At 38.2% G+C, this 25,656-nt stretch overlaps 1 protein-coding gene across 5 annotated transcripts in view; it reads right to left on the reverse strand.

Moving 5' to 3' along the window:
* CAMKMT (calmodulin-lysine N-methyltransferase) overlaps nucleotides 1-25,656 on the reverse strand; it is a 379,199-nt gene that overhangs the window by 31,590 nt on the left and 321,953 nt on the right. For 4 of the 5 annotated variants that reach the window (XM_073897773.1, XM_025868911.2, XM_073897772.1 and 1 more), the window contains exon 7: nucleotides 19,489-19,555. The exons of the other annotated variant lie outside the window; for it this stretch is intronic. In XM_073897773.1, the coding sequence (XP_073753874.1) occupies nucleotides 19,489-19,555 (67 nt within the window). The remainder of the gene's footprint in view (nucleotides 1-19,488; nucleotides 19,556-25,656) is intronic. 5 annotated transcript variants of the gene reach the window in all.

Here is a 25,656-nt window from a genome sequence, read left to right on the forward strand (position 1 = left end):
TATTTGTTGAGTAGCATTGTTCTAGACCTTGTCTTTTTGAATAACTGAAACTCTGACCTACTCTCTGACCAGCCCTTTCATAGCTCATCCCTTCCAGAAGGTACTCAAATCCCAACCATTCTTCAGTCCCGCTGGCCAACAATCTGCTAATCCCATCACCATGTCCCTATTTCTCTTCCATAATGTTTATCTTCCCTCCTTACCCAGCTTACATCCCATAGCCAATAATTTTAATTACTCCTTTGCATACATCCTCTACTCCTTTTTCCCTTTCTTATTATAAGTTATTTCAAAATAACTTAACTACGACCCAGAACAAAATTCAGAAACATTTACAGGAATATAAAAACATTCAGATTCTAAGAAGGTAAAATATAAAATACCTGGGAGCACCTGGGTGACTTAGTCGGTCAAACACCCTAATCTTGATTTCAGCTCAGGTCATGATCTCAGGGTCATGAGATTGAGCCTTGTGTTGGGTTTTGTGCTGGGCGTGGAGCCTGCTTGGGCATTTCTTTCTGCCTCTCCCTCTGCCCCTCCCCCCCCCAAAAAATACCTGGCACACAATCAAAGATTACCAGGCATGCAAAGAATTGAAATAATACAACCTATAATGAGACAAATCAAACAACTAAAGCCAGCCTAAACCTAACACAGATGTTAGAATTAACAAACAAGAGCATTAAAATAGTTACCATAGTGATATTCACTGTATTTTAAAAAATGAATAGAGACAAGAAAGATACTTTTAAAGTCCCAAATCAAAATTCTAAAGATGAAAACTACAATGTCTGAGAGGAAAAATACATTGGATGGAATTAATAACAGATTAGACATTTCAGAAGAAAAGATAAATGAACTTGAAAACAAAGTTATAGAAACTATCCAAAATGAAATACAGATAGAAACAAAGAATGAAATAAATTAAAAGAGGATCAGTGAATGAGCTGTGGGGCAAATTTAAGTAATCTCAGATATGTGTAACTGGAGTCCCCAAAGGATAGAAGGAGGGGAGGTCCAAAAAAATTTTTTTTTTCTAGAAATAATGGCTGAAATGTTTTCAAATTTAATGAAAACTATTAACCCACAGATCAAGAGATTTCAACAAACTCCAAGCACAAGAAACATGAAGAAAACTATGAGGTACAAATAATCTAATCAAATTGTCCAAAAGCAATGATGAAGAGAAAATCTGTAAAGAACCCAGAGGAAAAGAAAAACACAGTATATATAAATAAAGGTAAGGATGACAGCATATTTCTTGTGAGTAATGGACAAGTCAGAAGACAGTGGACTGACATCTTTAAAGTCTGAAAGGAACATAAAAACCCTGTCAACCTAGAAGTTTATAGCAAGTTAAAATATTTCCCTTCCAAAAGATGAAACAGATGTTTTCAGACATACAAAAGCTGAAAAAATTAATCACCAGCAGATCTACATCATGAGAAATGTAAAGGAAGTCCTTCTAGGCAGAAGAAAAATACCAGACAAAAATATAGATCAAAAGGAAGAAATGGTGAGAACCAAAACTTGTAACTACATGGGCAAATATGTAAGATTTTTTCTTATTATTTCACTCTCTTTGAAATATTACTGACTGGTTAAAAAAACAAGTACTGCGAAGTTTATAACATATACATAAATAAAATATAGGGCAATAGCATTAAGATTGGGAGGGGAGTAATAGAAGTTTCCTATGATAAGGTTTTTATAGTGTAGATGAAGTGGTACATCACTTGAGGATAGACTACAATAAGTTAAAGATGTATACTATAAAACCTAAAGCAACTACTAAAACAACTAAACACAATTACAGCTAATAAGTCAACAAAGGAGAAAAACTAGAATAATAAAATATACTCACTTAATCAAGGGAGACAGAGAAAAATGAAAAGAAGAAGAAATAATACACGGAACAAGCAGAAAACAAAAAGCAAAATGATTTAAATCTAACCATATCAGTACTTGTACTAAGTGAAAATGGTTTAAATGCCCCCAGTTAAAAGGCAGAGAGGGTCAGATTGGATTAAAATGCTAGATGGAAGTATATGTGGCTTACCAAGTAAATGTATTTTAAATGTGAAGCACAAATGGATTAGAAGTAGAAGTCATACCAAGCAACACTAGTCAAAAGAATGCCAGTGTGGCGATATGAATGCCAGACAGTAGATTTCAGAGCAAAGAATATTACTGGATGTAAAAAGGATTACATTACAATGTTAAAGGGCCAATTCAAGAAGCAGACATAACCCTTCTAAAGGTTTATGAACTGAGTAGCAGCTTCTAATTTGAAGCCCAAATGGGTATTACTGCAAGAAAACATAGACAAAGCCACAATTATAATGAGAAATTTCAATACTCCTCTCTCAATAATTAATTGAATTAGACAGAAAATAACCAAAGTTATAGATGATTTTAACAATGCTATTAACCAACATGACTTAATTGATATTTATAGAACACTCCACCCAATAATAGCAGAATACACCTTTTCTTTCCAACTAGGTGTGGAGCATTTACCAAAACATACCCTTTTTGGGTCATATTTTAACTTCCAACAAATTTAAAGGAATTCTAGTCATATAAAAATATGTTCCTTGGGGCACCTGGGTGGCTCAGTTAAGCATCTGACTCTTAGTTTTGTCTCAGGTCATGATCTCAGGGTGGTGGGATAGAGCCTCATGTCAGACTACACGCTCAACATGGAGTCTGCTTGTTTCCTCTCCCTCTGCTCCTCCCTCGCCCCCAATCTCTCTCTCTCCCTCTCAAATAAATAAATAAAATCTAAAAAAAAAAGTTCCCACACTATCGAATTAAATTAGAAATCAATATTTTCTGTAAAATCTCCAAATATTTGGAAAATAAATAATTCACTTACAGATAACATAGCATCCAAAGAAGAAATCAAAGTAGAAATTGAAAAATATTTTTAATTGAATGAAAATGAAAATACAACATATAAAATTTGTAGGATGCCACTAAATTTGTCGGATGCATAGAGGGGAAATTAATAGCACTAAATGCCTATATCAGAAAAGAAAGGTCCAAATCAATAGACTCAGCTCCCAGCTAAATAAACACACAAAAACAAAAAACAAACAAACAAAAAAGAGAAGTTAAACTCAACATAACCAGAAGAAAGGGAGTAAAGATTAGAACAAAAATAAATGAAAGAGAAAACAGAAACATAATAGAGAAAAATCACTGAAACCCAACACTGGTTCTTTGAGAGGAGCAATAAAATTGATGAACCTCTAGCCAGAGTGAGACTAGGAAAACAAATAAATCACCAATCACCAATATCATGAATGAGTGAAGCGGCATCACTACAGATTCTACAGATAGTAGAATTGTAAAATTATGCATACAGTTTATTGGATGCCAATTTTACCTCAACAAACTGTTAAAGAAAAGCTAAAGAGGAAATGTTTTTCTGAAAGAGAGCAGGGTGTCTACATACATACTACTAGGCCCCTTGGCCTATATGAACTTTACAATCTAAGGCATCACATTCAGATGCAAAGACAAGTAAAGGATGGTTCTTCTAAACCCCCAAATCATGCCCATGTGTTACCTATAATTATACTGACACTGAAGTAAAATGTATGTTTTCTCCATTTTATTTCACCACAATGTCAAAATCTTATTTCTGTTTGAAATTCATTACAAAGCCAAGTACAATTTTACAGAATCACTACAGAATTCCTCATGCTTTGGAAAAATCTTAATAGCTACGGGCATGGCAAACCTAGTAAGTCTAACAGATATTGCACAGGAGGAAGAATACTGGGCTTACAACTAGCTAGAAAGCTCTGAGTTCAAATACCAGCTCCACCACTCACAGGCGGGTGGGGCTGGGAGATACTGAGTAATGGCCTTCGTCTGTAACAGACATTAGTTGCATTGCACAACGGATAAAGAATCCAGTGAGCTAGAATACATGAAAGTACATTATCAGGGCTCAATAAATATTAGTTTCCTTTCCCTTACTCTTGCATTAACTTAGATTTTTTTCTTTCTGGCTTTGACTTCAGAGTGTCAACCTGAAATGCAAAGCTAAGTCAATTTCTGATAGGATTCCTACCTTGTGATTTAAAACTCACACTAAAAAATAAATAAATTAATTAAATTAAATTAAAAAAATTCTCAAACAGAAAGTCTCTATTTTAAGTTTGTAATAAAACCCAGTGTCAAACATGTTTAATCTAATTTGTGTTTCACTGTGGTGCTCACAGATAGCTCTCCCCCTACAGATTTAAGGCCTTTCTTTTCCCACATTCCTACAGTTAATATTTGTTTACCATTATATTTGCAAACTCCTCACTGGGGAGTGAGTCACAATCTTTAACTCTGCTGTTAAAAAGGTCATCCCTTGTGTTTTTGCAAAAGTAGCGTATTGATACAATTCTTGATTATGCTTGCCAAATGTAATGAGCTGAGAGTTATTAAAAACAAACAAACAAACAAACAAACAACTAAACAATCTGTTTTACCAGCAGTGGGGAAGCCAGTAGTTTTCTTCACATAGATATTACGGGCATTCTTCCTTGCAACAGACTCTGGGAGCCCTTCCCACAGTTTGTATCTTACACCACAAAGCCTGTCTGGGTGTAGCTCACCCTTACAGAGGGGCCGTTCAAGTCATTTATAGTATTTACATAAACTGGGGAATCATTTCTCGTCTTTCAAATACTTCCCTATTTGTCACTTGTCCCTCCATTTTTCCTGATCTTTTATAGACTTTCAAAATGCCATACGCTAGAACATTCTATAATAGTGTTTTAGACACTTGGGGAAAGGAATCTAAATCTAGAATGGAAAACCAAGAATGAGAGGGAACACTAATCTGTTGATTTCCCAACCACAGTGTCACTCAGCACTTCCCTGGAGGCTGTGAAGGGTAGGACAAAGAGCACCTGTTTGTAACAAAATTAAAACAGTCAAAGGAAACAAATAAGTCTTATTTGGAAATGAAACAAAATAATTACAGATTGTCATGTTGGGGACGGAATGGTGAAGAAGGTGGAAGGTGGAATGTGATTTTAAGGCAGGATTTGGACAGGAAAGAGGAAGAGGAGTTAAATCTTAGACAAAGTGTACAGGAGACAAGGGTTTGGAGGCTGGATGCACACATCCCTGTTTTCAGCTCCCCAACATTCCAGGTCTTTGTTCTTTAAGATGACCTCACCGTGAGCGTGGGGCTATCTGATATCTTTTCCCTCTTCATCTTTTCTCTTTGCCTCTTGTCTAAAAACAAGTAGGGTTACTCATCATTTCAAGGACAGCCTCCTCACCTATGTGCAGGATTAAACCACTCCCTTTTTCCTCTAGCTTAGTGGTTTTCAAACTTGAGCATGCATCAGAATGCTCAGTAGGTTTGTTAAAACACAGATTTCAGGCTTCAATCCCAGAGTTTCTGATTCAGTAGGTCTGGGGTGGAGGCTGCAAATCTGCATTTCTAACAAATTTCCAAGTGGTGCTGATGCTGCTGGTCTGGGGACCATACTTTGAGAAGCACCACTCTAGGCCTTGCTCCATCATATCTGCCCCCACCCCACCCCCCTCACTTCCTATATTACTTAGTTCTTCTTCCTCGGCTGTGGTGGCATGCCTAACAACATGCTCCCCTCTTCCCCCAACTCTGCCTCTCCTCGATACACATACTACTTGGCTCTTCGCCTTCGCCATCAACGCTCTGGCAGGAGTCTACTCTCATTGATTCACTTGTCCTCGAAATCTACCCTTTCTCACAACAGAGAGGAGCACTGCTTCACAATTTGCTAGACCTTCAGTGATCTGCAGTAGCTAACACTGCTGGTCCCCCTCTCCTTGAAACTCTCTCCTGGACTTGCTTCCGTCAAGGAGTGGTTTTATACCATACCACCCTGCATTAGCCTTCCTGTCTCCAACTCCTTCTCTGTATCCCTGACTGGTCCCTATTAGTCTGCCCCCCAAACAGATATTTCTAAGATTCTCTCCTTAGCCATCTTCTTTTATGTTCCAGTTTCCATAGTTCTGCTCTACTCTTTTCATGTTGTTTTCCAAATCTCCTAGCACATTTCCTGAGATTTGAACTTTAACTGCCTTAACTGGTTCTTAACCGCCTACTAGTTACCGTCACATACAGAACACACATTTATGTTCTACAACCACATGAATGTAGCATGTCCCAAACTGCTCTCTTACTCCTCCTCCTTTCTTTAGTGCCCACAGACAGTCAGTTCTCCAGAATGGCCTCTGTATTTGCTCACTGGTTTCTGCTCTCATTCAGGCCTGGATACCTTTTTCTCGTTCTCTGGAACCACTGAGATAGCTTTCGAAACAAGCAAAAACGAAACAAAACAAAACAACCCTTTTTATTGTAGAATAAAACACTGAAACAGAAAACTACATGAAACAAAAAATGCCTTAATTATGAGGCAAATACCTTTGTAACCACAACGCAGATCAAGAAATAGAACTTTGCCTGATACCTCAGAAATCCCTTTACAATGCTCTGTCCCATTTGCCTCCCCGCTCCACCTCAATGCAATGACTTCTGTTTAACTGGTCTGTTGGCCTCATCACACCAGAGAACTAAATTTGCCTGGACACATCTTTTCTTTTCTTCTTCTTTTTTTTTTTTTTAAGATTTTATTTATTTATTTGAGAGAGACAGAGCAAGAGAGCACAAGCAGGGAGAGGGGCAGAGGGAGAGGGAGAAGCAGGCTCCCCGCTGAGCAGAGAGCCCAACACGGGGCTTGATTCCAGGACCCGGGGATCATGACCTGAACAGAAGGCAGACACTCAGTCTGAGTCACCCAGGTCCCAGGACACATCTCTTCTACCTCCATGCCTTTGATGATTTCCTCCTTGCTTTTCATACCTACAATGCCCTCTTCAACTGCCTTTCTTCACTTGCCTTTCATGTGCTGAATCACATCTTAAGGGCCACCTCCTTCACCCTTTCTCAGGTCCCTCTGCCTTGGATTGGCTGATTTTCTCTTTATCCTTACATAGCACAGTTAACCCAACTAGAGCAGACTCTGTCTTATGCCTTGGTAGTCGGGCAAGTATCTGTCTCTCATTTGGATAGCTTGAGCTTCCTAAGACAGAAACCTCACCTTACTAGTATTTGTAACCTCTAAAGAACTCACTACAGTGCTCTACATGGAGCAGACTCTAAGGTACATTTTATTACCTTAGACTGAATGATACAAGTTGGACTAGAATAACAGCTAATTTAGTGAAATATTTTAGGTAAAAATGTTATTCACTAACAAACTTAAAGAGTGTACGGGGCACATAGGTGGCTCAGTTGGTTAAGCATCTGACTCTTGATCTCAGCTCCAGTTTTGATCTCAGGGTCCTGAGTTCAAGCCCTGCTTTGGGCTCCACACTGGCTGTGAAGCATACTAAAAAAAAAAAAAAAAGAATAAGAGTGTATGTAAGACAGACACAACAACAACAACAACAAAAAAGTCCAAAAAATAAGCAATGCTATGAAAGATAAAAAGATAAAAGAGATCCAAGTGTTATTTCTGGATCTCCATTTTTCTCAACTAGTGTGGAATTGTTTCTCAACTGGAGTAGTATTGGCATTTGGGACCAGACAATTCTGAATTGTAGTGGACTGTCCCTGGCACTGTAGGATGTTCACCATCTCTGCTCCCTCTGGTACTAGTAAGATCCCTTGGTCATTGTGACAAGCAAACAGGAATGTCCCCCATAATTACAAACAGGTGCAGAGGTGGGCACACAGTCCACCTCTAGTTGGAAACCACAGGTGGATTATCTCAAAGGCCTCTTCTACCTCTGATGTGTGCTCCTTGGTTGACTCCCAAAAGTTAGAGCTGTGATGCAGACAGGAAACTGATCAGAATTACTCCCTTGTCTGTATAACTTTCCCCTTCCCACTGCCATGCACATCATTAAGATGACACCATAGAAATTCAGAGTCCAGGGCGCCTGGGTGGCTCAGTCAGTTAAGTGTCCAGCTCTTGATCTCAGCTCTGGTCTTGATCTCAGGGTTGTGAGTTCAAGCCCTGCGTTGGGCTCCAGGCTAGGTGTAGAGCCTACAAGAAAAGAAAATAAGAAAAGAACGAAAAGAAAGAAAAGAAAAGAAAAGAAAAGAAAGAAAAGAAAAGTAAAGAAAGAAAAGAAAAGAAAGGAAAGAAAAGAAAAGAAAGAAAAGAAAAAGAAGAGAGAAGAAAAGAAAAGAAAAGAAAGGAATGAATGAATTGAGTCCAAAGTGAGAAATAAAGCCCTCTAATGGAAGGTAAAAACAAACAAACAAAAACAAAAACAACCTCTCCTAAGGACAAACAGCAGGGTGTCCACAGATTCACCTTTGTGCTTTTTTTTTAAATAATTTTTTATTTATTCATTTGAGACAGAGAGATAGAGAGAGCAGGAGCAGTGGGGAGAGGCAGAGGAAGAGGGAGAAGCAGACTCCCTGCTGAGCAGGGAGCCCGACGTGGGGCTCGATCCCAGGACCTGGAGATCATGATCTGAGCTGCAGTCAGACGCTTAACCATCTGAGCCACCCGGGTGCCCTATATTCACCTTTGTGCTTTCAGCTGGTATGCTACACTGAACAGCAATCTAGGGGTAAAATGAGTTGATCAAAGTGTGATCTGTGATCCAGATATATTAGAATCACCTTGGGAGATTGTTAAAATGTGAGATTCATGAACCTCAACCCTCAAGAGTCTAATTCAGTAAGGAACTTTTGTTTTTAAAATAAATTTAATATAAATTAAATCCTGTTTTGGTGAATCTGTAATGTTGCTTCCTTCCCTTAGTGATCCAGTGGGAAGTGTTTTTTTTTGTTTTTTGTTTTTATTTGAAGTATAGCTGACACATGATGTTATATCAGTTTCAGGTGCAGAGCATAGTGATTCCACAAGTCTCTATGTTATGCTGAACTCACCACATTATTATAGTACCATTGACTATATTCCCTGTGCTGTACCTTTTATCACCATGACTTGGTGGCTCTTTCTGGAAGCCAGAAGCTTGTATCTTCCACCCCCTCTTCACCCATTTTGCCCATCCCCTCACCTTCCTCCACTCTGGCAACCATGTTTGTTCTCTGTATTTGTGGGTCTATTTCTGCTTTTTGTTTGTTTATCCATTTATTTTGTCTTTTAGATTCTATGTGTAAGTGAAATCATATGGGCTTATTTCATTTAGCACAATATCTAGTTCAGCAGTTCTCAAGCAAGGTCTCCAGACCAGCAATAGCAGGGTCACCTGGGAACCTGCTAGAAATGCAAACTCTTGGGCCCTACCTCAGTCTCTCCAGGGATAGGACCCAATAATCTGTGTCATAACAAGTTCTACAGATGATTCTGATACTAAAGTTTGAGAACTATGGCTCCAGCTTATTATATATCTCTGGACTGACTTTAAAACTGATCCCACTCTCTGGATCTGTGTTTTTGTCTGTATTTTAGCTGAAATAAACTTATTTCAGAGTCCAAAAGTAAGACGGATTTGCCTAACATTTGGACCCCTTAAGTTAGTGACCAGTATATTCTACACTGGTTAAGGAGGACTGGTAAAGTTTTGAGATCTTGCAATGAAAGGTACTAATTATATTTCCCATTTCAAATATCTCTGATTCTATAATTATGACAGCTGATTAACTTACATGGGAGTAAAACAAAGTGATGATAAAAAATTAGAATTAGCTTTAATTTCATGTCAAATTTTGACTATGTGCCATTAAATGTGAAATCACAAAATTAATTATTGTTTTTTCATGTTTTCATTCACTTTTCTTTTTTGTTCATTTTCAAACTTATGAACTTTTAAGCACAGTGTATTTTAATATAAGAATTTCACTATTTGTTGCCAACTTCAAATTATAACTTCCAGAATAATGGGGTAAAAATTGCTCTGATCTAGCATTATGGTAGCAACTTAGGGTGACCCAGATTAGATGGCTCAAAAGATAAGAAAAGTTTCCAAATTCTTTTAAGAAGTCAGCATACCAGTGATATTAAAATCTAATAAAGATAGTGCAATAAAACTGTGGACCAATTTTACTGATGAATATCAATGCAAAAAGCCCAGATAACATCATATACTGCTGTGGGAATGTAAAATGATTCAGCCAACTTGGAAAACAGTCTGGCAATTCTCAGAAAGTTAAACAGAGAGGTACTATATGGCTATATACATCCAAGAGAAATGAAACTTGTCATAAGAACTTATACACAAATGTTCACAGCAGCACTATTCATAATAGCCAAAAAATGGAAACAACCCAATTGTCTATAATGAATGGATGAATAAAATGTGGTCTATCCATCCTCCAAAACACTACTAGAAATGATGAACGAATTCAGCAAGTTTGCAGGATACAAAATCAATGTACAGAAATTTGTGGCATTTCTATACACTAATAATGAAGCAGCAGAAAGAGAAATTAAGAAAACAATCCCATTTACAACTGCACCAAAAATAATAAAATACCTAGGGATAAACTTAACCAAGGAGGTGACAGACCTGTACTCTGAAAACTATGAAACACTAATGAAAGAAGTTGAAGACAACACAAACAAATGGACAGACATTCCATGCTCATGGATTGGAAGAACAAATATTGTTAAAATGTCCATACTATCCAAAGCAACCTATAGATTCAATGCTATCCCTATTAAAATAGCAACTGCATTTTTCACAGAACTGGAACAAACAATCCTAAATTTTTTTTAACCATAATTGTTTTATCAAGTCTTTTATTTATTTATTTATCTAAGATTTTATTTATTTATTTGACAGAGAGAGACACAGCAAGAGAGGGAACACAAGCAGGGCAAGTGGGAGAGGCAGAGGGAGAAGCAGGCTTCCCGTGGAGCAAACAGCCCAATGCAGGGCTCGATCCCAGGACCCTGGGATCATGACCTGAGTTGAAGGCAGACGTTAAATGACTGAGCCACCCAGGTGCCCCAAACAATCCTAAAATTTGTATGGAGCCACAAAAGACCCCAAATAGCCAAAGCAATCTTGAAAAGCAAAACTGGAGGGGCACCTGGGTGGCTCAGTTGGTTAAGCAGCTGCCTTAGGCTCGGGTTATGATCTTGGGGTTCTGGGACTGAGCCCCACATGGGGCTCCCTGCTCAGCGGGGAGCCTGCTTCTCCTCTCTTCCCTGCTTGTGTTCTCTCTCACTCTCTCTCTCTCTGAAAGAAAGAAAGAAGGAAGGAAGGGAAAGAAAGAAAGAAGGAAAAAGAAAGAAAAGCAAACTGGAGGTATCACAATTCCAGACTTCAAGTTATATTACAATACTACATAGCTGTAGTAATCAAAATAGTATGGTACCTCACAAAAATAGACACATAGATCAACAGAACAGAATAGAAAGCCCAGAAATAAATTCACAATTATATGGCCAATTAATCTTTGACAAAGGAGGGAAGAATATGCGATGGGAAAAAGTCTCCTCAACAAATGGTGTTGGGAAAACTGGACATCTACATGCAAAAGAAAGAAGCTGGACCACTTTCTTATATCACACACAAAAGTAAACTCAAAATAGATTAAGGACCTTAAACCACAAAAATTCTGGAAGACAGTGCAGGCAGTAATTTCTCTGACGTTGGGCATAACAACATCTTCCTATATATGTTTTCTGAGGCAAGGGAAACAAAAGCAAAAATAAACTATTGGGACTACATCAAAATTTAAAAAGCTTTGGCACAGCAAAGGAAACAACCAACAAACTAAAAGACAACCTACTGAATGAATGGAAGAATATATTTGCAAATGACATCTGATAAAGGGTTGGTATCCAAGATATATAAAGAATTTATACAACTCAACAGCAAAAAAAAAAAAAAAAAAAATCCAAAAAAACCAACAACCAAAAAACCACAATAAAAAAATGGGCAGAAAACATGAACAGACATTTCTCCAAAGAAGACCTATACATGGCCAACAGACACATGAAAAGATGCTCAACATCACTCATCATCAGGGAAATGTAAATCAAACCCACATGGATATATCACCTCACACCTGTCAGAATGGCTAAAATCAAAAGCTCAAGAAACAACAAGTGTTAGCAAGGATGTGGAGAAAAAGGAACTCTCATGCACTGTTGGTGAGAACGCAAATTGGTGCAGCCACTGTGGAAAACAGTATGGAGGTTCCTCAAAAGTTTAAAAACAGAACCACCCTATGATCCAGTAATTCCACTAGTGGGTATTTATCCAAAGAATATGAAATACAAATTCAAAGGGATATAGGCACCCATATATTTATTGCAGCATTATTTACAATAGCCAAATTATAGAAGCAGCCTAAGTATCTATCAACAGATGAATGAATAAAAAGGATGTAGTATATACATATATACAATGGAATATTATTTAGCCATAAAAAGAATGAAATCTTGCCATTTGCAAAAACATGGATGGATATAGAGTATAAGGCTAAGTGAAATAAGCCAGACAGAGAAAGACAAATACCATATCATTTCACTTATATGTGGAATTTGAGAAACAAAACAAATGAACAAAGAAAAAAGAGACAAACCAAAAAACAGACTCTCAACTACAGAGAACAAACAGATGGTTACCAGAGGGGAGGTGGGTTGGGGGATGGGTGAAGTAGGGGAAGGGGACTAAAAGTACGCTTACCTTGATGAGCACTGAGTCATGTATGGAACTGTTAAATCACTATATCATATGCCTGAAACTAATACAACAATGTATGTTAACTACACTGGAATGAAAATAAAATAAACATGTTTTATCTGTACAGTGGAATATTATTCAGCCATAAAAAATGACATCCCAATACATGCTAAAACATGGATGAACCCCAAAACAATTATGTTAAGTTAAAGAAACCAGATATGAAGGACCACATATTGTATGATTCCATTTATGTGAAATGTCCAGAAGAAGAAAATCCATAGAGCCAGAAAGTAGATCAGTGGCTCCCTTATGCTAGGAAATAGAAAGGGGGGAGGGGCAATGGGCAGTTGCTGCTAATGGGTCACTTTGTTCAGGGGTGATGAAATTGTTCTAAAATAGATCATGAGGGTTGCACAACTCTGTGAATATCCTAAAACCCATCAAATTGTACACTTTAAGTGGGTGAATTATACAGTATGTGAATTATATCTCAATAAACTTGTTATAAAAATTCCAGACAACACACTAGTATTGAATACAACAGCATGTTGAGATTAATTAAGACACCGTGACCAAGTGACTAGAAACACAGAGATGCTATAATATTAAGAAACCTGTTATATGAGTTGTCATAGGTACAGATGAAGTCAGAAAAAACATTTTGATCAGCTCCATTCATGCTAAAAAGGTACGGGCTGAAGTTCCATATTTATTTGAAACACAATCTCTTAAAAACAAGATCAATAAAAACTTCCTTAACAAGATAAAAATATCCTATATATTTCCACTCAAATGCTAATCCATGTATAATGGTGAAACATTCCAGGAGTCCCAAGAAAGTCGGGCTCAAAAATGCCTATCATTTAATATCATCTGGGAAATTTTTATTCAATAAAATTATACGAGATACAAAATAAGAGGTATAAGAATTGGAAAGAAGTAGAAATCATCACCATTTGCAGATGATGGGATTATTTATTTGGAAAACTCAGAGAATAAACTGACAAACTAGCAGAAATAATAACTCATGGAGGTGACTGAACATTTCCTATACTAAACCCTATAGCTTTCTTTATATATATACAAATAACAACCCATTAGAAAATATAATGAAAGAGAAGATCTCATTTATAAGAGAAACAAAACTAGTTTCCGAAAATAAACTTAACAAGAAAAATGAAGAAAGATTTCAAATGCTAATGAAACATCTAGAAAAACTTAAATAAAAAGAAAATGCCCTGTTCTTGAATAGGAAGTCTCAGTCATTAAGATGTCAAGGCTTAGTAAATTGTATTTCTTTCAATCACAATGAAAATGCCAGTATAATAAAAATACCAACACAATTTTAGAAAACTCTAAAAGAAAGAATAATGACAAGGGACTAGTGTTAACAGATAGGAAAATATATTACAAAGTTGTAGTAATTTACACTTTGGTAGAATCATATGAATACGAAGTTCACTTCTGAAAATTTGTTCCGTAGATATACTTGCAAATGTATAGTCTATGTACAGATGAGTTCACTGCAGCACTGTTTGTAAAGGTAAAATACTGAAAACAGACTATTATTAAAGTAAAAAATTATTTTTTAGCAATGGATTATGATATGGTCATACTCTAAAAAAATTTTTTTTAAGATTGCCCCTTGTCCATTTTAAAGTGAGGAAATCTTTTGAAAATGATGACCTTTTTATCTGATATGTAACTTCGGTGATATAAATTTCTATGAAGGAGTGATTTTTCTCCTAAACCTGGAAGGCATTTCCACAGAGGATATAGTAGTCTGACCTGCACACCTGGCTATCAATATAGAACTTGACCAAATTTGGGTGGTGAGCTTTTGATCTTGGTGAAGAGTAGGGAAGTGCATGTCCAAAGAGTTAATACAATGTTATTCTAGAATAAAAGGCCTTAACTTTTAATTTGCTGCAGTTTAAGAGGATGCCTAAAAAAATACAATGTCCCCAAATGTTAAAATCTGGCTCACTTTAATACAAGAAGGAGAACTCCAACAAAATATCAGAAACTGGATAACATGCCTCTGGGATGTTATCCCTAAATCGTAGGGGACATGGGCCCATCTTTAAATTTGTCAGGCAAATAAAAAATGTTTGCAATAGAAAGCACACATGGTAATTTCATTTCCCCATATTCAGAATAGCAATGGAAGGAAAAGGGACTGTGGCATCTCTAGAATTCTCAGCAGTTCTCAAGATTCTGTTACCGTAATTGTAGCAAAACCCACTAACAGGTATAGTTTCTCAGGAAATTTCTCAAAGAGAGCCCTCAGCCTCCTTATCTTGGTTACCTTCTTCTAACCTTCCTCTTCAACCTGACAAAGGAGAGATAAACACCTACTTACAATGTCAGTTTGTCTACAGACACGGCATGTGCATGCCTGAGAAGAAGCCTAGCCTGAAATGAAAGTCAGCTATCTGATGTATAAACTGATGTCTTAGTCTCTAAAGCCTGACTCACTCGTGCTAAAAATTATTTGGTTCCATAAGCCTTATGGATTCAAGGTGCTCCAACTACAAATCTTAAAACCTCTCCTATAAGAGGGATAAAGTGTACTAATTGCTTCAGGGAATACAAAAATATATTAAGCAGAATCCTTGCCTTCAAGAAAATTCTCGGTCTCCCCCGCTAGAGCGTGAAGTCCAAGAAGGCACGGACTTTCTCAGTCTTGTTCATCACGACACCACCAGCACCTAGAACAGTACTTGCTGTACAGAAAGTGATTGAAATATTTGTCAAGAAGTGAATGAACCAATGGCCACAAAAACAAAGACAGTATGCTTTGAGCAATAAGAGAATATGGCATATTTGACTGTGGGACCAGTCTAAGGCCAACAGAAACTAGAAGGATGACAAGATCAGGGCCAGAGAAGGCAGGAGAAAGGTTAATTAGGCCATTCGACAAGGAAGGACTTAGGAGCACAAGGAGAAGGGAAACAGGCCTGGCTAAGGCCAGAGACAGGGAAGACTAGATGTGCCCACAAAGTGCAGAGGCTCCGGTGGCCATGGGAGAAGGCCATGGGGGAAGGTGTGGGGGGGGGGGGGGGGGGGGGGGAGCAGAAGGAGCTAGATTGAATGGGGAGAGTGAAGGAAGTGAGGGTAGGCTGCAGAAGGTCTAGAAAAATCAGCAGCAGGATTCCACTTCTTTGAGATTTACGCCTTTAAAATCATTTTTCATACACCTGGTTTTACCTTTAGAAGAAAATGAGCCTCCGAAAAGATATAAATCTTAAAAAGCAGTAGGGCAATGGGGCCAATAGCCAGTCCTGGGGGCCCACATAAAGGTGAAATTTGGGTTATAAAGAAGTCTTCAATATTATAATAAGTTCCATAGTTTACTAAAATTAATGGTTTACCACAGAATAATAAAAGTCCCGGGCCTAAATTCACTAGCAATTTTCACACAAAGATAAACTCTTTTCTTAGGCAGAAACTGACTTTTAATATCACAGCAGGGTATATTTGATAGGTTTTTTTAAAAATATTGTAACTGTTAACTAATATTAACCAGAGAATGATGCCATTCACTAATTCTGGAACACCTAGAAACATATAGACGTCAAAAGCTCCAAATCCTTCTTTATCAGACAGTCGCAGGTTTGAAGACAGCTTCAGATAAACCTCACTATTGAGAAGCCGTAAATATCCTTGCTCTTTCAACCACTCTCTAGCTATATTTAGCAGCACGATCTCCTTTGTTCACGAGCTACTCTCGATAACTCTGTATTTATGCTCCCCAAGACAGAATACCTTGGACCTGTTAGGTAAATGAATGGATAGCTGCATGGATGGACAAACAAATGAACCATCAAATGACTGTATTAAGATCTGTGAGACGAAAGGGATATGATGCTTCATCTATGTACGTCCTAGATCTTTCTTGGTCAGGGCTAAAGCTTCCAGGCCTCCACAAACATGTCTGTCACACAAAGCAAAAATTGGGATAGGAGTGCCTGGGTGGCTCAGTCGTTAAGCGCCTGCCTTCGGCTCAGGTCATGATCCCAGAGTCCTGGGATCGAGCCCTGCATCAAGGCTCCCTGCTCAGCGGGAATTCTGCTTCTCTCTCTCCCACTCCCCCTGCTTGTGTTCCCTCTCTCGCTGTGTCTCTCTCTGTCAAATAAATTTTAAAAAAAATCTTAAAAAAAAAAACAATAGATTGGGATTAAAATGGAACAGGGAGTAAGAAAGTTTTGTTCTTAAAGGAGGAGCGTTTTTCCAGGCAAGGGCGGTGATGAAGAGGGGAGCAGGGGTAGACTCCCTATGTAGCTGCTGAAGCTTACGTGTTCAGGTCCCTCACCTGCACAGATTCCTTCCAAGGCCCACCAGGAGCCCAAGTCGTTGTTCACATGGTCAAATGCTTCCAAAGAATTTGCCAAAGTAAGGTATAATCAAATCTATTCTCCTCATGAGGACCCCCAACATAAGTTTCAGGCCCCATGCAGCCTGGGTCCACCCTGGCTGAGAGGCAGGAGTGCAGGTTGTCTCTGAGCAAGCACCCTGTCACAGCCTCGGGAACGGGAGCTTGGGGGCTGTTCACATTCCTCGGTGGTTTCTTGTTCCTTTTTAAAAGCCACCATTTCCTAAGCCCAGAGTTCTCAATACCATGATACTCCTTTCTGCTGCTACATCGTAATGAAGTCACAGGAGACATTCAGCTTTTCCAAACTTCATGTCAAGCTTTGAAGTGCTTTTTAATAGCAGAAATATTTGGCTCACAGGTGGGCTTTGTAGCTATGGTAAATACCTCTCAGTTATCTGTCGCTACCGTTAGTCCACACCTCCAGTTTGGAGGAGAAATTCTGCATATGCATTGAGGCACTGAAAAAGAAGAGTGAACTATATCTTAGCTCTTTTGTGAACAGTTTCCTTTTATTTCTTCTTGCATGGAACTAATGTGCTCATCATATTGTACTGGTTATGGGTGGGAAAGCAGTGGAGAGAAGGGAAATGCTGATTATTACATCACTGGTTGGCAGTTCCTCTTAGCTTCTGGAAGGTTAAGTGGTCAAGTAGCTTCTTAATATGAGATCAAGGCATTTCAAGGACTGACTCATCCCCCGGTTTTCTGGCAAAGTGCTTTAGTAGACTTTGGACAAAATGCTTACAGTGGTTAAAAGAGAAAAAACTGACAATTAATATGAGATAAAGAAAAAAAAAAACCAAATCCCTCATCTTGGAGGTTCCTGAATGACTACTGACATGTAGACTATATGTCCACAATATAGTTAGAGCATATCTGAGAACACAGAGACAAAGGCTATTTTCGATACATCCTGTGTTGAATAATGACATTTTGCTTCTTTATGTAACTTAATTATTTTATGAAGAGATGACAGAAAATACTGTTACACTCCCTAAGTTAAAACACTTGACATTTTTTATTCCTCAAAATGGAACATTTTCAAAATCTAGGTATGTTTATTAATTAGTGATTATTAACACCCAGTAAACAACATTATGTCTTGTAAAAACACAATCTCTCTTCACAGCATGATGCTGAATCTATTATTCCCTGATTCTATATGCTGAAATACACTCAAATGGTCACAAATGACCGGAAGCATTAAATAAATGAAAATGAGGACAACATAGAAAATGTGCTTTTGATTGATAACTAAAAGACCAGGTTGAAAATCACGTCCCAAAATGAAGTCCTCCCCAGAAGGGTACGGCAGTCCTAACTGTGGTGTAAAGGCCTCCCTAAGAATGAAGAAGACACAGGTAGAGGATGGTTTTTCTCCTGACCTGCCCGAGGCTTTCTGGGAAACGGAACTGGTTTGTTATGAGAAACACAAGGCATCCCGCCCCCTGTGCCACCAGCTTACGCTGACATTCTACTGCAGGATTTTAAAACACATATATGGCCACTTCCCTACCTACACTAGCTGACATCAGAGAAAAATAATTACTGCTAAGTTGACCACTGGAGGTTTTTTAAGTGTTGTTGCTGTTCATTCATCTTTTTTTTTTTTTATCCCCAAACTGAGTAGTTGGGGTGGGAAATCATCTTTAACACAGAAAAAACTCAAAATATCAAAGGATGACAGATTAGCAGTAATAAATAAATAAAATTTATTTATTAATAAATTAGATTGTTCTTCTAATGTCTGGGGTTCAACATATAAATGAAAAACGCACAAACACAGATATTTCATGTGGGGAAAGTAAGAAATGATTCCTCGCTCTTCTAGGTCCTATCATCAGGGCAAAAGAAAATGTAGCATCACCGGAAACACCATTGTTTTGGTTGAGGGTAAGCATTTCTCCAACTATGAATAAAAATGAACAGAATCTAAAAGGGAATGGATACTAGACTATTTTAAAACCACGAAGAGAGCAGGGTTTCTCAATGTTGGCACTACTGACATTTTGGGCCAGACAGGTCTTTGTCGTGGGCACTGTCTTGTGCGCTGCAGGAGGGTGAACAGCCTCCCTGGCCTCTGTCGACTACATGCCGCTAGCAATCCTCCCCCACTGAGTCAGGACAATGAAAGAGAACCCGGGGGGGGGGGGGCAAGACAGCCCCCAGGTTGAGAACCAGAGGAATAGTCTTCATAAGGAGGTCCCAGGAAGGCTTATTTCAGCCTCAGACTGTATACTCTCAATCCTGAAATCATTCCCAACCCAGGGTTCAATATACTTCAGTTTTCCTCATTGACCAAAGATAATGAAAAAGCCTGCCTGCCTCCTTACGGATTCTTCTGAACATTAAATAAGATATTTTTAAAGTACTAAGAACAGTGCCTGACCCACAGTAAGTGCTCAGTAAATGTTAGCTATTATTATCTTTAATTATCATCCATAGAGAAAACCAGAATGTTTTAATGCAGGAAGGTATCTTACCAGCTTGATATTTTCCGAGTTTTAAATGCACCAGCCTTCTGATTCCTTGTGATGATGTCTCTCACATCTACAGGACACAGTTAAGAAAGCTTCTGCAGTGACTGTCAACTGAGTCCAAAAAAAAAAGGTCCACAAACACAGTGATCTTCTTACTGTACACGGGATCAGCACAGTGAAAAGAGAAGAGTTGTAGGGTGTGAGGCAGGAGAAGAAGGGTCTAGACCTGGCTTTACCACCAAATGTTGAATTACTTGCCACAGACAAGTTCTTTTAATTCCCTGGGCTGCAGTTTTGTCACCTGCATGCATGCTGGCAAGGCCCAGGGTTATGGGCGCTGGTGGATGTAGATGACTACCGCATAGGTACCATGCCCTACTTGCTTAGAAGGGCTACAAGCCCAAAGGCAAGCCTCCAGTCAGTGGGAAAGGACCTGTACCAAGAAAAGCCATACTTCTGGAGGAGATGTTTTGAAGAGCTGGTCCATTACATCACACAACGCCATCTTGATGCAGGTCCGTGGGAAAAATCATATCAAGTTCCAACACTGGGCAAAGCTAGGCTTGAGATCAACCCCTTTTGCTTCAACTTCTGGACACTAAATCTTACAACTGTTTTTGTTTCTCTTCTTGCTCTGGTCGCTTTGCAACCCAGAGCCAAATGGATGACCTAACTCTATCAACCACCAGAGCTCTCCTGGCATATACTTTCTGTACTGACCTCTCATCCTGGCTTCATCGTATTGTCCTGGCTTTCTGATTCAGATTGGCCTCACTTTCTCATTTATTTTATATGGCATATCCTATGTGTCACTGTAAAAAGCCGCAAAGTTCCTCTTCCAGAATAAAGCAGTTTTAAATAAACAAGAAATAAAATAATTCCAGTGAAGGCTGCAAGCTGAAATAAATTGGGCCCATGGGGAGGACACCAAGCAGATGAGCGATGTTCCCCTATTGCTCAGAAAAACAGATTTCCTGAATGGTCGGAACAAGCATTGGCCAAGATCTCCCTGCAAGAACAGAGCCACAGGACTTTTTAACCCAAATCTCTGCTTGAAACATCAGGCACACCCATTTCTTCTCTGAGTGAATAAGCAGGTACTGTGATAGCTTTCTCCCCCCCCAGGAGTGGGTAGGAAAAATCAATTAGGTCTCCTAATGAAGGGCTTTGTGGAGGTTTACAAAAGTGCTATAATGCAGACTTTTTTTTTTTCTGTGTGAACTTTCCTGTATGCAAATTAAATACCGTTAAATTACATTCATTAAAAAAATAAAAGAGACTAATTTGCCTACTTGTTTTGATTAACTAAAATGACACATCGGCCTACAGTTCTGTCTATTTCAGGAAGAAAGTATTTCAGGAAAGTCTTCTAAATGAAATGTCTTGCAGAAAAGGACAGCTGACATCTTTATTCTGAGAAGAACAAAATTAGTGAAGAGTCAATTGACAACTGCTTTTCGGTTGAGCTCCCCCCCTCCGGCCACACCCTACTCCACGTTTCTATGACATCCAACCGCACGCGGCAATATGCCCGGTACACCTGTAGCGTCGTGTGAGTACATGACTAATCTATCAAGCAAAACATATTATTTTGTTAGTGGAGGTAATACTTTTTATAAAATAGTCACAGGGAAGTTAAATTATATAACTCTGAAAACCTATTACTAATTTTTAGTAAACATCTTAACGCTATATGCTTTTATACAATTTATAAACCCATGACTCCAGGTGGTCAGGTTGAAGCAAGTGTACATATTTATATTCTAGAGGTGCTTTTTTTTTTTTTAATGAAAAAATTCACAGCAGTATTTAGGCTGCTTTATTTTTAGAGCTGGGAAGGAAATATATTTTATGGTTTAGGAGGTGTTTTATATTAAAACAAGCACAAAGAGAAAAAAGAAATGGCAAGAGCATATTAAAATAGCTTAAGAGATATATTCTGATATTCTGCTCCCCCATCCTTCACTTTAGGTCTGGCTGGCACTGTGTCTAATAATACATTTTGTCATTTTTCTGTGTTAGAGTGATAAAGGACATCCAATCAAATCAATACACCCAGGATAGTGTTCAACAGGGTGGACCAAATCCTGTTCCCTGTCCTGTACCCATCTTCTAGAAGTCTTCAGTGGGAGGTGCTGGGTGCAAAGAAAGCTTTAATGTGATTTCTGATTAACTGGATTCTGAACAATCACCTCCAGTCTCCTTGTCTGGGATACAGGATCAATGCTTGTGGCTAGAAGAAACCACGTTTCTACATCTAGGTTTTCTTCCACCAAAAAAGCATAGTTCAGGAGTGGGGCTCCCTTTTAATTTTAGTTCAGTTGAGTTTTATTCTTAAAATATATATTTTTTGTACAATAACAAGTTACTTAAACAAGTAACTTTAACTTTATGTATCTAAATATAATTAATTACATATAAAATACTATTTAAAATATTAGCCTCCTCCAGCAATTAGTGATTGTTATATTTATCAGTAGTCGCATCTACATTTCGGGACTCGGCATCATTCTTTAAGCAAGAAAGTTATTTTTAAAATAATAACATTGTGATCCACAAAGCATTACTTTTTCAGTGTATGTTACCTTTATTTTCACTAGACCATCCAAGCTGAGCGTAGGAAACCATGAAATTATAATATAAATCCTGTTCATTTTGATCTCTAAAGGATTTTAAAAATGCTGGATGTGGCAATATTTGCCAATTTAAAGGCTGCAAAATATTCTTAAAGGTGCTTGTTATCAAAGGAATTGAGAGGATGAACTCTGTTAGCAATGTCAACTGTTATGTTTTTGGATGAGAGGCCTTTTCTTCCTGAGGGTCCTGAGGAAACTAAGACGACACTCACCAAACCAGTCTAGGTTTTGGTGAAACAGAATGGTTTAATGGGGGGAAATAAAAAAGCTTTGAAGTCAAATGAACCTGGCTGGCTTCTAAGCTGATTCTGCTACTTAGTAGCTGTGTGAAGTTGGGTAAATTAGCCTCTCTGAGCTCCATCTCAAAAACAGGAATAATGATCCCTATTTTATAGGCTTAATGGAGTACCACATAGGATGAGCCTGACCATATAGGTGCCTAATTCATGCCAATTCATTATCTTTTTCAATAATTTGGGCAAAAGCTTCAGAGGGATGAAGAGGCTGGTGAGTAACTAAAATGAGGTTTGGCAGTCAAGCTTTATTTTCTCTCCCTGCTGCTCAGAACTAATTATGTGGACATTTATATTGTAGAATTTAAATAACTGGAAGGAATCAAAGAACTTTTGCCCTGTGGATTTTCAGTGTCTTTCACATGTATAAATGTGCTCTGGCCAAGGCTAGTCTGTGTCCCACAAGAACAGGGACTTGGTTTGTCTTGTCCACTGCTGTGTCTTTAGCGCCTGAAATGGCATGCAATTAATGGTGGTTGGATTAATTTTAATTAATTAGTTAGATTAATTTATTACTTAATTTAAATTGAATTTTCAAATCTATTTATTGGGCTCCTACCCAGTGTGAGGCACATGGAGTCCATTAATGACTCCATCAGCAAATAGAAGTGCACAGGATGATGGCCAAGCTTTGCCAAGGTCTCCACCATCAACAGCACAGGCTGTACAATCTGGAGGGAGCTTAATGTATTAGTTACTCAAGTCAGAGATGCTGTTAATAAATAAGGTAATGGTAAGCCAGGGCTATCTCCTTAAAAATGCACAGGAGATTCACCAAGTTGGGATGAATCCTAAGCTCGAGATCATGATCCAGACTGTGCATGCCATGGGAATAAGATGCTTGGATCGGGAGCACGAGAAATGGGTCACCAAGCACTGCCACAGTCTGCAGATAACATGCTTGATGCTTCCTAACGATGGGTCAAGGCAGGGTGCTTTGTGAGTGTACCAGAGAGGGCTGCTCACCTCTAGGTGTTGTACTTTTATTCATCATGATTTGGAAGAGGCTCAGCATCAATAATAACTCAGTACACTGTTTCTCCCCTCTGTTCTTATGTCATTGTCATCAGCAGCTATGAACTTTAGTGAGTTATTATTATCTGTAGGCACTTGGAGATTTCTTCCTTTATTACACCAAAAGGACTGTGCCAAAGAAAAGGGAACATGTTTCAAACTACCTTAGGTGAAGTTGAGAACTGGATGAACCAAATGATGCCATTTCTAATTTATCCTTTGTTCTCTTTGGGTACAGATAAAATGGCATCTGTAAAGAGGGGCAGCTCTTGGGTAAGGGGGGCCCCTGGGTTAGATCCAGCAATGCAGTTTAAGGACCAAGGAGAACCTCAGGGACATGTACCCACGAGCCTGAGAAAATATTTAGGACTTACATCATTCACTTACACCTCAAGTCTTAATCTCTTTTCAGATATCTCGGTTTAATAGATCTCAAATCAACATCTAGCTTTCCAGGGTCAAGGGAGAGAGCTCTGGAAGACATAGCCAATCCATCTGATACATCTTAGGGAAGATTATAAATAATCTCACAACTGGTTGATAGGCTTTTATGATATAAACATTCAGAACTCATCCATTCATTACCTTACATATTTAAAAAATAGAAATAATTGAAGATAAAAAGGAAGCATCAAAAAATACTATTTTTTTTAAAAAAGGTAAAAATCAGAACCTTAGAAGCTTAAGCGACTAGGAAGTTAAGATTCAGTTGGATTCATTAAATTTGGATGTGAAGAAAAACAAAACAAAAATAATTTTTAAAATAATGAAAATAATATACAGGCCAATACTCAGATGTGATGTGGGATTGCCAGGTCGATTTTCAATCACATTTCACTGATGTATTCATTTGTTTCTTAATGTGCTCATCTTGCCCATTAAGAATAATTAGCAGCTTTGCTTAGAGATTTTCTGGTTTCTGGCAATGTTTCTCCTTTTTTTTGTTGACATCTACTTTTACTTTTTAGAAAGTAATTTTTGGATAATATCCTACAACTGCTATATAATTTAGGCTTCCTAAAATTTTAAAGGAAAGATGTAAACAGTAATTTTTAAATGAATTTGTTTCAATCTATATGCATCAACAGTATGTGAGTCAGTGAATTAGTTATTCCTACAGAAAGTGGGCACACAAATAGAAAAAAAAATTTCATTCATATTAACCTCACTCAGCACAACAGCTTTACAACGAATGCCAATTATAAGCTCTGTTAGCAAATCAAGAATAACATAGTATTAAAAGCAGGAAAAACACATTGCCAATTTTTAAGGCCTTAGGCATGCTTTTTTTTTCTCTTAATTAAAAAAAATTAGATCTAGTTACAAAAGAAAAAAGCCCACAAACACGGAACAACTACATGATAAAAACTGAACTCCATCAGGAAAGTCCTAAGAGATGAAATAAAACACACTGCCGGTTTTGGTCTGCATCCTGAAAGGACCTACTTTATCTACATTGTAAAGTTCTTCCCCTCCTGCCCTTTGGCACCCCGCTATATTAAACCCATTGTAAAACCCAGCACAATAAAGCACTCTCAGGGCTGAGCTTCTGAGGACCAAATGTTAAAAATCCATTTTCTTGGGAGGGGGCTGTACCAATCATTTCTTTGAAAGGCCAGCAGAGTGAATACAGAATCTGAGATTTCCTCTCTGATTTCAAGAGCTGGCATGGCATCTTTGCTGTTTAAAGCAAAGGTGTGCTAATTAATGACATTAGCATTGCTTCCCTTCTCTGGAAGCGCTGTACTTTAGCTCAATAATAATTTTAGTACAATTAAATTTACATACTGACTACCGATGTTCCTATAGTTTGATAAAAGTTGTAATTTGTTTCTGCCGCTATTAAATGGGGCACCTGCTGATTTGAGAAAAACCTCAGGTTGCGGGCCCAATCTGAAAGTTTCTGTGGCTAAAATGACCCTCTCCTGTCCAATAATCCTCATTCCTTCCTTCCTTTGCCCCCCCCCAAAAAAAACCATCCACTGGGGCTGAGCCAGCATACCTGCCTTCCTCTCACTCTCTATGCTCCCTGACATGCGGAGGAGGAACACAGTGAAATGATACAGTGCAAGGCATAACTCAGAATAAAGCAGAGTGAATGAAACAACATCGGCTCATCTTCGGGAATATTTTGAGAAACTTGCAACAGTCTGAAGATCATGATTAAAATCCTGCATCTTAAAAAAGGAAGCACCTTTTGTGATCTCTTTCCCTTGTGTGAAAGGCCA

The sequence above is a fragment of the Callorhinus ursinus genome, unplaced genomic scaffold (genome assembly GCF_003265705.2).
Source record: "Callorhinus ursinus isolate GAN/ISIS: 27379988/994484 unplaced genomic scaffold, GSC_fseal_2.0 scaffold10, whole genome shotgun sequence".
In the NCBI taxonomy this organism is placed as follows: Eukaryota; Metazoa; Chordata; class Mammalia; order Carnivora; family Otariidae; genus Callorhinus; species Callorhinus ursinus.